Source organism: Salvelinus sp. IW2-2015, linkage group LG4q.1:29 (genome assembly GCF_002910315.2).
Source record: "Salvelinus sp. IW2-2015 linkage group LG4q.1:29, ASM291031v2, whole genome shotgun sequence".
Taxonomy (NCBI): Eukaryota; Metazoa; Chordata; class Actinopteri; order Salmoniformes; family Salmonidae; genus Salvelinus; species Salvelinus sp. IW2-2015.
The window spans coordinates 24,276,402-24,292,288 of NC_036842.1; the positions used below are offsets into that span (position 1 = coordinate 24,276,402).

General features: G+C 41.9%; 1 protein-coding gene and 1 pseudogene across 2 annotated transcripts in view; both read right to left on the reverse strand.

The window, feature by feature from the left end:
- Positions 1-15,887, reverse strand: part of LOC111961706 (collagen alpha-2(I) chain) — a 96,876-nt gene that overhangs the window by 75,610 nt on the left and 5,379 nt on the right. Inside the window, exons 4-5 of one of the 2 annotated variants that reach the window (XM_023984167.2) lie at positions 11,591-11,725; positions 10,874-10,957 (exon numbers count right to left, since the gene is read on the reverse strand). In XM_023984167.2, coding sequence (XP_023839935.1) covers positions 10,874-10,957; positions 11,591-11,725 — 219 coding nt within the window. Of the gene's footprint in view, positions 1-10,873; positions 10,961-11,590; positions 11,726-15,887 lie in introns of both variants that reach the window. The other variant, XM_023984166.2, reaches the window with a different exon arrangement.
- On the reverse strand, positions 2,310-2,366 carry LOC111962901 (U7 small nuclear RNA; annotated as a pseudogene).

Sequence of the window (15,887 nt, forward strand, 5' to 3'; positions counted from 1 at the left end):
TTTGATACGGTGTAATTGTCCAGAGCTTGCGTCAGGAATCCGGTGATGTGGTAGAGAAAAAGCAGTCCATATTGCTCTGGGTTGATATCGCGCTTGCAGCTAGCCGGCAGATGGGCCTAGCTCGAGGCTAGCTCAAGGCTAACTGGTGCTTGCTTCGGGACAGAGGTGTTAGCCAGTAGTAGCCACTCGGTTGCAGCTAGCTAGCTGTGATGATACGGTGTAATTGTCCAGAGCTTGCATCAGGAATCCGGTGATGTGGTAGAGAAAAAGCAGTCCTATATGCTCTGGGTTGATATCCGCGCTGCAGCTAGCCGGCAGATGGGCCTAGCTCGAGGCTAGCTCAAGGCTAACTGGTGCTTGCTTCGGGACAGAGGTGTTAGCCAGTAGTAGCCACTCGGTTGCAGCTAGCTAGCTGTGATAATACGGTGTAATTGTCCAGAGCTTGCGTCAGGAATCCGGTGATGTGGTAGAGAAAAAGCAGTCCTATATGCTCTGGGTTGATATCGCGCTTGCAGACTGGCAGGTATCGGCCCGGTATTGAAGCTGGCTGTGTCCGAGTTAAGGGCGAAGACCGCAGCAGTGGCTAACTGACTACTAGCTAGTAGCTAGTTATCTGGCTAGCTTCTGATTGGGGTTACGGTTCAAAAGTATATAAAAAAATAGCAGGTCCGTACCACATTGGGTGAGGCAGAATGTAGGAATGTATATTCAGTTCCTAGATGGAAAGTGAAATTTAAAATAAATACGAAATGTATACGAAAAATACGAATACTATTTACACGGGACAAGACAGGACAAAGACACATCCGACTGCTACGCCATTCTTGGATTCATTCATTCAAAATGATAGCCCAAACAGCCCGTCTGAGAGTTGGCTGATCTTTCAGCACCAGAAAAGGGGTAGGTAGGGTGGAGATGTACAGATAATTACCCTTATTATATCATGGGCTTCATCATGACAGCTCCGATGCAGTAGTAAAGCAAAAGCAGACAACCACTTAATCATCCCATCAGAGGCCGAGGACAAGGAGAACAAAAGCAGCCAACAGATACACACTGTACTGTACACATTCAGCAGATCAGGGTCATATTCGTTAGTGCACATCAGTTCAAAACGTAGCAAAATGTTTTGCAACGGAAAAGGAAAACAAGCTTTTTTTATTGGACAACGGCAGGTTGTCGGCCCTCCCTGTTTCAATCCATTTTCTTCTGTTTGGTGCCTAATGAAGTCGACCCAGGTCTGATCATCTCTGAGCTCTGAGGTGTGTCTGATTTATTATGTCAGGTTGGCAGAGCACCATACAATCCAGGAATAGGATCTACCGCGCTGACACACAGGTCATTCATCTACTAGTGCCAGCACCTACTGCTGCTGGCAATGGAACATTACCAAAGGTGCCTTCTGTCTGAACGATAAGGAGCTCTGTCTGTCGACACTCCTACCCTGCCGCTCCCCGTCGCTAGGCAACCGCACAAACCTGTCTGTGTTTTGTAACCTCATCCCCTCGCCTTCTGAACTACAGGGGAAAATAACGATATGGAGGCGAACGTCAGGATCAGGAAAATGAGATTGAGGAAAAAAATGAAAAACCCTGGAAAGCGATCTGTGGTATGTATGACATGGGAGAATGTTGGTCTTGGCTGGCATTGCAGAGTTTTGGCCTGTAGCGTATGTACTGTACATGTCTTACAGATGAACAGACAACAATGAACAGTCTCCGTTTTTAGTTTTTTTGCCACATTAATGCACATTCCTATAGAAATCATCATATCCGGAAAGGCAGGTGGTCATATTGATCCTGGCAGAGCTTGATCTGTGACTAGAGATAGCTTATAACTAGAGATAGCGTATACATGTAGATTAGAGATATTAGGCCAGAGGTAGTGTAGTGTGTGTGTGTGTTTGGTTTTACTATCCTTGTGGGGACCAGAAGTCCTCACAAGGATATTAAAACAAGGAAAATTCAGCAAGTGGAGACATTTCGCCAGTCCCCACAAGGAAAAAGGCTATTTTAGGATTAGGGTTAGGAGTTAAGGTTAGGTTAGGGGTTAGGGATAGGTTTAGGTTTAGGGAAAATAGGATTTTGAATGGGAATCAATTGTTTGGTCCCCACAAGGATTGTAAACAATTGTGTTGTAGGTCTTTCCTAACATGACCTCTCCTTCCAGGTACTCCCTCTGGCCAACTAACCAACTTGACTAGGTGTGTAAGAATTCACGAAAGCTTCCAGTATTTCACCTGCATGAAAAAAATACTATACTGTAGTATTAACTATTGTGTTTTTGCTTTATTATCTTTTACATAGAAGTGGGGCTTTCTCCTTGAGGAAACCTACTGGACAAATACTAAAAGAGCACATTTTCTATAACCTGTAGGTAGGTAGGAATGGAGTCTAAATGGATAGTTCAGAGCTTCTGCTCTTTTCTATAGCCAAATATGGTCTATACCTTGCATGTAGGTTTCTCATTCATGGGTGGTGTATATGCAAATTAAATACTGTAGTATAGTTTAAAAAACTGTTGTGTTTGAGGACACTGTAGTGTTTTTGCGGATAATACTGTAGTATTTACTATAATATTCTACAGCATACAACAAATATATATAAGTACTACACATGCTCGAGGGATACTACAGCGTGTAGTGTATTCTACAGTGTACTACAATACACTACATTAAGCACTACATAATCGATGGATACTACAGTGTGTAGTATAGTACAGTGGGTCCTCATTTAAAAGTTGAATCATACCGCAGCACAGCTTGCGGGATATTGCGCAATGTTATGGCATGTTGGAGTGCATGATGTCATAGTATTTTACCGTCAGCCATTGTTGCCATTGATGCTAGTTTGACCACCAGAGGGCATCTTGAGGGGGTCTTTATGAAGCATGTTGGTGCTTGCTTACTTTTCCATAAAATCCTACAGAGGTCCATGCAGGCAAGACGTTTTGATTGCTAAACCCTATCCGAAAGTGCATATACCAAGGTTTTTAATTAACCTAGTTTTTCCAAGCAACACAAAATGTTTTACAGATGGTCTCTCTTTCAGAGTGAACCGGTGCTGAAATAGTTGACCACAATCCGGCTATTGCTTCAAATCCTATTATAACAATTGGATGACTCTGGGTGTTTCAGTATGCAACAATTTCATGCCATCAATTGCATTAGCCTACTTTATTCCAATATTTGTGTCATTCAGTGATATTTATTCCCATAGTAATTCGTTATGGATCCATCCAGATGTGGTTAGAAAACAGTGCATGTGGTGGGCTATGCAAAGAGATGGGTGAAGTGAAATGCTGCACAAACACTCATTAATAAATGTAAAGTCCCTAAACTCGGCAAGAGTCTATTGTTCTGCTAAACCATTTCCACCTGGCCCACAGCCTTGTTGAGTACTTACAGTACGGTGCACTTTCACTCTATTCTCTGCATGACTCTCTGCCACCAGATGCTTCTTTCTATTGTTGTTATCTATTCGGTAAATTACACAGGTAAATGTAATAAATAAAACACAGCTCTGGTCTGGAAAACATGTTAAACCTTTTTTGGAGTTTTATTTATCTGTGTTTAGTAGCTGAGGCTTTATGGCTTCGCCATCAACTTGTCACTTGCGTATATTGTCAACACATATATTTTACGAATATAACAGAATATAACATAACATTTTAGTTTCTCTTAGAATAAAAACCTTACAGTGTAACAACAGTTGTAGTAAGTAACAGCTACAGAGGAAGAGCAATTCTTACACTATTGTTCTAAATTCAATCACCCTCTTCCTCTTCATCCTCCTCATCAAGCTCATTAAAATTAAATTGTAATACATTTTGTCACTCCCGTTCAACAACAAATCTTTTTTGCATGTGCTCCAAAGGGATAACTTGAAATAACATGATATAGGTTCATTAAATAATCTAAATAAATGTTTTTATTATTTATTATCGTCAGTCCACATGTCAAGTGTAATTGTGCCATTGTATTAACCCAAGTTCTCTCTCAACTCCAGGACCATTCGCTAGCAAATGTTTTTGTTGCCTGATGCAGGACTCCAGTACCAGAGGAGACTATCGAACTGATACATTCACACCTCCATTAATTTACAAAAAGATAGTCTAATAGCTTGGCTAGGTGTGAAAAATCCCCCAAATTGTGCCACAGTTTAGACTACCGATAGATCAGCGTTATAATTCCCCTTTGTGATAGTGTGGCGCAATGACAGAAGGAAGCAATTTACCACCATCCACCACAAACTGTTACGGCATAAACTCAAAACTTTTAATTGAGGAACCACTGTATTCTACAGTATACTACAAAATTCTATTGTAAGTACTACACATGATAAAGGGATACTACATTGTGTAGTATAGTATTCTACAGTATATTACAAAATGCTATAGTAAGGACTACACATGCTTGAGGGATACCACAGTATACTACAACATTCTATATCAAATCAAAGTGTATTTGTCACGTGTGCCGAATACAGTGAAATGCTTACTTACAAGCCCAAATCAACAGCGCAGTTTTTAAGAAAAAAATAGGTAGTAGGTAAACAATAGATAAGTTAGGAAATATAAATGAAAAAAACAAACAGTAAATGACAGTGAAAATAACAGTAGCGAGGCTATATACAGGTGGTACCGGTACAGAGTCAATGTGCTGGTGCACTACAGTAAGTACTACACATTATCAAGGGATACTACAGTGTGGAGTATAGTATTCTACAGTATACTACAACATTTGATAGTAAGTACTATAGTATTCTATAGTAAACGGTAGTATTTTTTTATGTGGGCAGTCCGCCCTGCGGTGTGCTGAGCAATAGACTGACTGACCCTCCCTCACACACCTGTGCCTGTATACTGTGCCTGTATACTGTGTCTGTATGCTGTGTCTGTATGCTGTGTCTGTATACTGTGCCTGTATGCTGTGTCTGTATGCTGTGTCTGTATGCTGTGTCTGTATGCTGTGTCTGTAATCCCAAGGGCACTCTTTCTCTCTCATGTCTGCCAGACTGTATTGTATTCAACTTAATCAGTAGTATAGGAAACTGACCTTACATTCTAAGGACTCTGATCAGTAGCATTTTAGCAATGACATTATACATTCCATGGTGGTAGTACAATATAGAGGGCTGCCAGTTGACGTACGACGCCTTCTGGCGGCCATGTTGGAAGTCCACCGCATCAATTCTTTCAACAATAGCTGAGTGGCTACTCCAAGCTACATAAAACTAGTTGATTCATCACCACTGTCAATTTCAGTGCAGTATTTGGCTGCTCTACCAAGGCAGGAAAGACAACAGGAAAAACATATTTTTACAGATTACTCACAATCATGAAACACCAAGGAGATAAGACTCAAGTACGGTCAGAAAAGCAAAGAAACCTGACTCTGGTCTTCCAACATGGCACCTGATTTGTGATGCAACTGTAAGTTGGTTATTTGTGCATGACCTATATGGATTAGAGTAAGAAAACACTTGGTTTCACTATCCCCACACCCTTAAAACATCCAGATCAGCTCTATTAGATGTATGAAACACTCCTGTACACACCAGGCTTCAGTAATAAAATCACAACACTTTTCTCTTGTTGCTTAAAATCCTTACCTGAATTACAAACGTCTGACAGAAGCTATTTCAGATGAAGCTATTTCAGATGAAGCTCAAAAAGATATCACTCAATGCCGAATCAAAACTAGCAATAGGCTATGCAAAGTCATGAAAATGCTAGCTGGGTAAAGTCATTTAAAAAGGCAAACACTGCCAAGCTTATCTTTAAAGAGAATATTGTACAGTATGAAAGCAGTGACTTTACACAGTCATGGAAAGTGTCAAATTAAGGATGGATGTTTTTTCCCACTTGTTTTTGGTCCTTAACTTGACAGTTGAAAGAAATCATTTAGAACGTTTTATAAAAGTCTACCCAAGAGATTGGAGGGGAAAACACAGTTTGGTTGTTAGCCGCTGTATATTGTGGAATATTTCTGAACCGCAGGCTTGTGTCCGTGTTTTTCTCTAAAAGATGTAGTCTTAGGGACACAGTGTTAGTTGGATCTAAACTACTTCTAAAACCAAATGGCTTCCGGGCTGTTGGAAGCACATATTACACACACAAACACGCAAACATTGTCATGCAACATCAAGCAGAAATGGTGAGGCTTGCAATCCTAAACACATCAGCCAATCCTTGAGCATTAAGACATAGCATCTCCGTTTGGGACTAACACAATAGTATAGTTGTTAATAACGCACACAAATGGGAAATTCAGTGCAGTCCAATTCTCAAACTGACATTAGCTGGTGTTGAGAGTTCTGGACCTTGGGTTATGAAGGTTCAAAACCATCAGCTAATGTTAAAACCCATTGCTTTGGCTTTAGTAATGATGTCTTTACCTAAGGACTCTGACGTCCAGAAGTGTTTCATATCTTTGGGGTGCATTGTGGGAGTTGATGATTAACTACTCGAGTGCCATGGCACTACACGGAGCACCTGTCAAGGGAGCTGAGGTCCCAGACGGAAAATGCATCAAAGTCAGAAACAGCAACAACAGGCCCCGACAACCACAGACCACAGAGGCCTCGGCTTCAAAGAGCAGAGAGAGCAGACCTTGGTCAAAGAAAAACACATTCAGGTTATGTGGGCTGTATCTCAAATGACACCCTATTCCCTACATAGTGCACTACTTTTGACAAGAGCTCTGTGGCCATAAGGCTCAGGACAAAACGAGTGTACTATACTGAATAGGGAATAGGGTGCCAGTTGATAGTTGGACTCAGTCTGTGTCAGGTCTCAGGACTGGAGCCTTCATCATGCACTGCCTAAGAAGTTCCTTTCCATCTAGTAGAGCCAACAGAGCAGAGGAACTGTAGTGGATGTAGTTGGTATCGTAACACTGTGCTGCTGACATTAGTTAGTGCTGGGTGCAGTGGGTGGACACAGGGCATGGCATGATATAAAATGTTTTAAAAGTTTATTCTCAGAAGCAGGTTTCCATCCAATTGGAATATTCTAAAATCGGCATAAAAACAATATGCGCATTTTCCCACCAGAGATGTGTTTCCATCAAATAGACTTGTGGATAAAAGGCTGTGCATGACGTTGTAGTGCACATAAAAATACCTGTTGCGGTTAAATTCCCATGTACTGAATAAAACATACCAGTTAAATGGGTTTCCATCACATTTTTAACTCTGATGGTTTTCTCACACAAAATGTTGCGTTATACAGTGAGTGTGCCCCCTCTGGTATTGACACGTGCGCTCTAGCCAAAAGCTCGCAGATTCAGTACGGGAATAGCCTACATGAGATCATTATTATGGAATATTTATATTTGTCAAACGGCAGCCAATCATTGATGATCATGTCACCAGAATAAGACCCTCCATATTGGAAAACGAGCATCAAGCTCATCTTGCACTTTCACCACCCTGTGAAGTTTATCTTAATTCATTTCATCTGTAGCCTAATAAACTGCATGCTTTATGGGAGGACCACACAACATGCCATCACGTGACTTAATTTACTTCGATGTGATGGTTATTATATCAATATTTGCGCATAAAAGCGTTTCCACCAACATTTCTCGCATTATTCACTTTTCTGAAATAAAATGATCCCACCTCGTATAGCGTATTTTGTTTTGTCGACATTGGGGAAAGTATTCCAACAAATGCTCTGTTTCCATCAGGCCTGTCATGATATTTTTTTATCCGTTGGAAACCTTGTTCGAGAGGAAGATAAGTCACTCCCTTATCCATGTGTAAAGACTTGCAGATGAAATGTATCCGTTTGAAGAATGCATACATTTGCATATAGTGCAAAATTCTAAGTTAAATCTTGCTGTGCTTTTACTATTGTGTATAGAAACATTGACTGTGTTTCCATATCAGTTTAGAATGCTGCCAAATACTACCATTATTTCAGGAATACGTTTATTTATTATAAGAAACTAAACACAACTGAGACGTTACACGTTAATCAAAAACAGCATCAAGATATATCATGATAAGTAATATTATCACATAGTTGTGATATAATTCTCAGGCTCCAAGTGAAAATAATTGAGGAAGTTTGTGTATGTAAGATTAATTATTGAGATAAGAGCTCCTTGTGTGCCCATATATTCACATTTAATTTGCCCCCCTGAGGCATTGCTATTCATCATATATTACGATCTAGTGTGCTTACAATTCAACGCACACACACACACACACACACACACACACACACACACACACACACACACACACACACACACACACACACACACACACACACACACACACAGCGGTCAGCCAAAGGGTTGGTTGGGGTCTCAGGTCCACAATGCCAATTAATCATAGTCCTCCCTGTTTATGATGGAACAAAACAGAACAGATCAGTGGTGTTTTATATTGGGACTAATGAAAAACCAGGGCAGGTCCCTTCTCTGTTGTCTGCATGTCACTGGCTGTGGCTGCAATTGGGGACTATTCTAGATTATACAACGGGTGGGTCTAATCCTGAATGCTGATTGGTTAAAAGCACATTACAGCCGGTGTCTATTCGACAAATTACCAACGGCTAAATCTATGACGTTAAAATGTTTATTTCCTCTGTTCCATCTGACTGCGCAATCCACTGTCTCATCAGCCCAGGCAGGGAAGTTTTAAACTTGATCTCCACTACAAAAAACCTCTAGACATTATCTCACATTTCTTCTAGACTAACATTTAGTTTTCATCAGTGGAGATTTGTTTAAACCTCGCTGTCTGTCTCTCCAACATTTGCAACATTGTTTCAATATTCAAATTCGATCTCCAACCATGGTAATAAACGTGTAGGGTTTGTGAGTCAGGACGAGAGAAAGAGGCAGGCAGCTTTTCTCAACCAGTCGAAATCATGAATTAGCTGGCAGAATTTTTATGGATATATACAAATGTCAATTGAAAAAAAAGGTCAAACGAAATGAAGTGCAGCTAGTTTGCAGTCTTTCCAGCTTCAATTTGAAGTGATTGTGTCAGCTGTGTTGTTGGCTAGCTCCTCTGAACAACAGTGTCCTGACGAGAGAGAATATTTTCTATGCCAGGCGAAATCACGCCTCATTAGCTCATTGTTATGGATGTATCTAAATAAATGTCACCAGAAAACACCTTAAACAAATGCAGCTACTGTTGTTATTCTGTCTGCACTGTTTGACGTGACTGTAAGTTAGCCGTAGTTGGCTAGCTAGCAAGCAAGGCATAAGAACGTTTCCAGCCAGTATGGCAATGGAACATTTAGAACGAACGACTGGGTTGCGTCCACAGAACAAAAAGACTGAACGACTGGGCAACCGACCAATAGAATGAATGACCAACCCGGCTTGGGTAGCAACCCTAGATTTGTTTCGGGACTTTATCTTGTGGAAGGATGAAATAGTATGAACAAATTCATCAAAATAAAGTTTTTAATGAAATATGTCAATCATTATTTGAATATGTTGGTAACCCATCTCGGGCCTAAAGACACCCGTGCCAATATATCCTCCAAACACATTATCACTTAAATCTACACCTTGCAGGGCCTATACTTCTGGTCAGTTTCCTTGATTCAAAACCTCTTGGCGCACGGATCCCTTTAACGGGATCATTTTCGTAAACAACCGCTGAATTGCAGAGCGCCAAATTAAAAAAAAATTACTAAAAATATTTATTTTCATGAAATCACAAGTGAAATATACCAAAACACAGCTTAGCTTGTTGTTAATCTACCTATCGTGTCAGATTTTGAAAATATGCTTTACAGCGAAAGCAATCCAAGCGTTTGTGAGTTTATCGATCACTAGACAAAACATTACGAACAGCTAGCAGCAATGTAGATTGGTCACGAAAGCCAGAAAAGCAATAAAATTAATCGCTTACGTTTGATGATCTTTGGATGTTTGCACTCACGAGACTCCCAGTTACACAATAAATGTTCCTTTTGTTCGATAACGATTATTTTTATATCGAAAAACCTCCATTTGGTTGGTGCGTTATGTTCAGAAATCAACAGGCTCGAGCAGTCATGAAGGGCAGACGAAAATTCCAAATAGTATCCGTAAAGTTAGTAGAAACATGTCAAACGTTTTTTATAATCAATCCTCAGGTTGTTATTAACATAAATAATCGATAATATTTCAACCGGACGGTAAACTATTCAATAACAGAGATGTTGAGCTACAACTTTCGCGCGCATGAACTAATGGAAGGACATCCGTCTATCCACTGACGCGTTTTGATAAATCTCATTCTTCAGAATAAAAGCTTGAAACTATGTCTAAAGACTGTTCACACCCTGAGGAAGCCATTGGAAAAGGAATCTGGTTGATATCCCTTTAAATGGAGGAAAGGCAGGCAATGGAACAGGGATTTTTCCAAATAAGAGACACTTCCGGGTTGGATTTCCTCAGGTTTTCGCCTGCGAAATCAGTTCTGTTATACTCACAGACAATATTTTGACAGTTTTGGAAACTTTAGAGTGTTTTCTATCCTAATCTGTCAATTATATGCATATTCTAGCATCTGGGCCTGAGAAATAGGCAGCTTACTTTGGGAATGTTATTTTTTCCAAACATAAAAATTCTGCCCCCTAGCTTCAAGAGGTTTTAACCCACAATATGTATCACGGTAATGCAACAAGGAGTCCATCCTGTGCCAGACCAAGCTCAAGAGAAGCACTTCATCTGTGAATCCAGTCAAAGGGCTGTTTCTGTCTAAATCATGGCAGGTAGAAACAGAGCATATGCCACGTCCCCCTTTACAAGAAAGGTTTCTTACCACAAGGGTATTTTCCTGGTTAAATAAAGAACAATTACATTCAGCTAGATTTGGGATTCCCCTTGAATCAGATAGACCTTTATACTCACAGTCTTCCCCACTTGCACATCCAAGAAAGAGGAGTCCTTGGATCTCTCTAGCAGGTCCACCAGGTCATTTGAGGACAGCAGGAGCTTCTGAGTGGAAAGAGAGGGAATTAAAACAGTACAGCGCAAAACTAATGAACAAAAAAAAGCCCTGGTTACGTCTCAAATCGCCTTTATAGTGCACTACTTTTGACTAGAGACCATAGGGTGTGATTTGGGAAGCAACCACTCAGAGTAATGAAATTTACCAGACTGGATCAAACCACAAGAGGAGTGCCAGTCTTGTTGATTCTCTATTGGTAGCTATTATCACAGGGTGCTGTACTGTACAGGGAGTCTGTCGACAGGGTGTTAACTCCTGGAGTCTGTGTGTCTGCACACAGCACTCTGACAGACACCTGGCCCTTTTATCTCCAGCACACTACAGTACTTCGACCATAAACACAGAGCCCCCGTGCCAGGGCTTTCATTCTATGCACTTGTATATAGTACTCATACTACCTAAGACTATTATTTGTACCATTTGGAGTCAATGCAGTGGCACAAACCACTAGAACATGACCTCAATCTTTCCTAAGCGTCCCCCCTGTCCCTCTCTTTATGTTGTGTAACCATTATTTTGGGTCAGCATAACATTGTTTGAATGTTTTTCTGTGTCATTTAAACATGGTCTAAACGTTAGTTTGGATCAGTCTAATGTTGTTGAGAGCTGCAGCGTACCTCCAGTGCGTGGTTGGTACGTGGGGAGCGGGGGGACTTGAACCCGGCCCCCCCACACTGGGCAGGATGAAGAGTGCAGTGATGGTGGCCGGCATCTGTGTCGCCCATCAGGAACGTCAGCTGTCGGAATTGGCCCTGTGGAGACAGAGCCGTCAAACACACTCACCTGACCCCCAGAGGTCACAATGTTCAGACAGAATACCCAGAGGACCATTCCTCAGTCAGGGCCTCTGAGACACTGAGACAAATATGATGGACAGACAGACTTTAGAGACCTCTCCATACATTTATCTACACCAGCTAGCGTTCTACTCCCCAAGCTATGTTTAGAAGTGTGTGTGTTAGCGTGTGTGAGGGTCTGTGTGTGTTTAGCTGGTGAGGGCTGGGTTTTAGCGGTGTAGTCTGTGTGTCTAGCGACCCGACCGAACTGTTGAGGTCTGTTGTTTAGCCTTTAGGTCTGTGTCTTTAGCGGATACGAGGGTTGTCGGATGTGTAGCGGTGTGAGTCTGTTGTTGTACGTGTTGAGGTTCTTGTGCTCAGCTGTGTAGTCTCTGTATTTTAGCGTGTTGATCTCTGCTGTGGTTAAGCGTGAGTAGTCTTGTGTCTTAGCGTGGTAGGTCTTTTTAGGTGGTGAGGTCCTTGTTTAGCGTGTTGAGGTCTCTGTGTTTACGATACAACTGAAGTCTCGCTTTTACGTGTGTGAGTCTTTGTTCGTTAGAGGTGTGTGAGGTGCTGTGTGTGTTAGTGGTTGAGGGTCTGTGTTGTAGCTGTTGAGGCTGTTGTTTTACTAGCGTGTGTGAGGGTCTTGTGTGTTAGCCTGTGTGAGTCTCTTTTGCGACACTGTGTTTACGGTGTAGTCTGTTGTTTAGCGGTGTGAGCTCGTGTTTAGCGTGTGTAGGTCGTGTGTTAGCGTGGTGGGCTGTGGTTAGGTGTGAGGGTCTGTGTGTGTTAGCGTGTGGGTCTTGTGGTGGTAGCGTGTTGAGGTCTCTGTGTGTTAGCGGTGTGAGGGTCTTGTGTTAGCGTGTGTGAGGGTCTGTTGTGTTAGCGTGTGAGGTCTGTTGTGTTTAGCTGTGTTGGAGTCTTACGTGTGAGTCTGGTGTTAGTGTGTAGTCTGTGTGTGTTACGGTGTGAGGGTCTTGTGTGTTAGCGTGTGTGAGGGTCTCTGTGTGTTATGGACTTGTGAGGTCTGTGTGTTACGTTGAGGTTTGTGTTAGCGTGTGTGAGGGTCTGTGTGTGTTAGCGTGTGAGGCTGTGTGGTTAGCGTGTTGAGGTCTGTGTGTGTTAGCGTTGAGGTCTTCTGTGTGTTTACGTGTGTGAGGTCTTGTGTGTTTAGCGTGTGTGAGGGTCTTTGTGTGTTAGCGTGTGTGAGGTCTGTGTGTTAGCGTGTGTGAGTCTGTGTGTGACGTGTTGAGGGTCTGTGTGTGTTAGCGTTGTGAGTGTCTGTGTGTTGTTACGTGTGGAGGTCTGGTGTGTTAGTGTGTGAGCGTGTGTGATAGCGTGTGTGAGGTCTGTGTGTGTTAGCGTGTGTGAGGGTCTGTGCTGTGTTACGTTGTGTGAGGTCTTGGTGTTAGCGTGTGTGAGGTCCGTGTGTTAGCTGTTGGTCTGTGTGTGTACGTGTAGGCTGTTGTACTGTGTAGGTCTGGTTGTTAGCGGTGAGGTCTGGTTTAGCGTGTGTGATCTGTGTGTGTTACTGTGGTAGTCTGTTTTAGAGGTGTGTGAGGTCTGTGTGGTTAGGTTGGTGTGTGTTAGGTTGTGTAGTCGGTGTGTAGGTGTGTGATGTCTGTGTTGTAGTGGGTTATCTTGTGTTTAGTGTGTGAGAACATTGATGTTTAATGTGTGTGAGTCTGGTTGTGTAGGTGTTGAGTCTGTGGTGTAGTTTGTGAGGGTCTGTGTGTGTTAGTGTGTGTGAGGGTCTGTGTGTGTTAGTGTGTGTGAGGGTCTGTGTGTGTGATTAAATGTGTAGCATTTTACGTAAACAGAAAGATCGCTCCCTTTGCCGCAGACAAAGAGCACCAGACATCATTCGTCTTTTTTGAAGAATGTAAACGTGTTACAGTGTAAAATGCAAATGTATCTGTGCTTTAGCTATAGACTCAGACAATGCATTCCTTAACTGTTTTCACATCAAACCTTTAATGATGATAAAATATGGCTTATAATTACAGTGCCAACTAAACAAATAACTTTATCGCATGAAATATGGACTAAATAATTGTTAGAAGCTAAATAAAATGAGAGAGAAAGAGAGATAGAGAGAAATACAGCACACAGTATACTGTTTCCCCACCTCTCTCTTTTTGGTCCTAATGTGTCATAATTAAACTTGTGTGTCCAAATGAAGAATGGCTTAATGAATACATGTAGAAATTAAAATGTATACATCTGAGTGTCTGAGTGTGTTGGAGAGGGTCCTGGTAGGGCACTGGGCTCGCTAAGGCTCTCCGTCTAAAGCTCATGGTGCATTAATGGGACAGTTCACCGAAATTACAGAATATATTGGTTTCCTTGTCCTGTAAGTAGTCTATGGACAAGGTAAGATGCAGCCCATGCTTTGGTTTTGTAAGTAATTTTGGAATCTAGGTGAACTATCCTTTTAACTTTTCCATCCACTAAACAGTAACACTCTCTCTGTCTCATACACTATCACAACCTGCTCCTTCATCATCCATCCTTATTTCATCTTCTAAAATCAATGAAATTCTCTTCCGACATGCCAGTGGATTCAAGGGCATTCCTGTCTGTCTGTCTGTGTCAGAGCTCTGTCTTTCAGTAGACGAATGCTCTTGTAGTATGGGATGGGTGCACAGAGATACAGTGACAAGGTCCTGAGGCCCATTGTCATGCCATTCATCCGCCGCCATCCCCTCATGTTTCAGCATAATACACGGCCCCATGTCACAAGGATCGGTACACATTTCCTGGAAGCTGAAAATGTCCCAGTTATTCCATGGTCTGAATACTCACCAGACATCTCACCCATCTCACCCATGAGATGGCTGGTTCAACGTGTATAACAGTGTGTTCTAGTTCCCGCCAATATCCAGCAACTTCGCACAGCCGTTGACAAGTAGTGAGACAACATTCCACAGGCCACAATCAACAGCCTGATCCACTCTCCCGAAGGAGATGTGTCGCGCTACATGAGGCAAATGGTGGTCACACCAAATACTGACTGGTTTTCTGTTTCATGCCCCTACCATTTTTTTTAAAGGTACTATATCTGTGACCAAGAGATGTACAATTGAAGTCGGAAGTTTACATACACTCAGGTTGGAGTCATAAAAATTTGTTTTTCAACCAGTCCACAAACYTCTTGTTAACAAACTATAGTTTTGGTAAGTCGGTTAGGACATCTACTTTGTGCATGACACAAGTCATTTTTCAAACAATTGTTTACAGACAGATTATTTCACTTAAAATTCACGGTATCACAATTTCAGTGGGTCAGAAGTTTACATACACTTAGTTGACTGTGCCTTTAAACAGCTTGGAAAATGCCAGAAAATTATGTCATGGCTTTAGAAGATTCTGATAGGCTAATTGACATTATTTGAGTCAATAGGAGGTGTACCTGTGGATGTATTTCAAGGCCTACCTTCAAACTCAGTGCCTCTTTGCTTGACATCATGGGAAAATCAAAGGAAATCAGCCAAGGAAGTCTGGTTCATCCTTGGGAGCAATTTCCAAATGCCTGAAGGTATCACGTTCATTTGTACAAACAATAGTACAAGTATAAACACCACGGGACCACGCAGCCGTCATACCGCTCAGGAAGGAGACGTGTTCTGTCTCCTAGAGATGAACGTACTTTGGTGCGAAAAGTGCAAATCAATCCCAGAACAACAGCAAAGGACCTTGTAAAGATGCTTGAGGACACAGGTACAAAAGTATCTATATCCACAGTAAAACGACAAAGATCGTACTTTTTGGAGAAATGTCCTCTGGTCTGATGATACAAAAATAAAACTGTTTGGCCATAATGACCATCATTATGTTTGGAGGAAAAAGGGGGAGGCTTGCAAGCCGAAGAACACAATCCCAACCGTGAAGCATGGGGGTGGCAGCATCATGTTGTGAAGGTGCTTTCTGTAGGAGGGACTGGTGCACTTCACAAAATAGATGACATCAAGAGGAAGAACAATTATGTGGATATATTGAAGCAACATGTCAAGACATCAGTCAGGAAGTTAAAGCCTGGTCGCAAATGGGTCTTCCAAATGGACAATGACCCCAAGCATACTTCCAAAGTTGTGGCAAAACGGCTTAAGGACAACAAAGTCATGGTATTGGAGTGGCC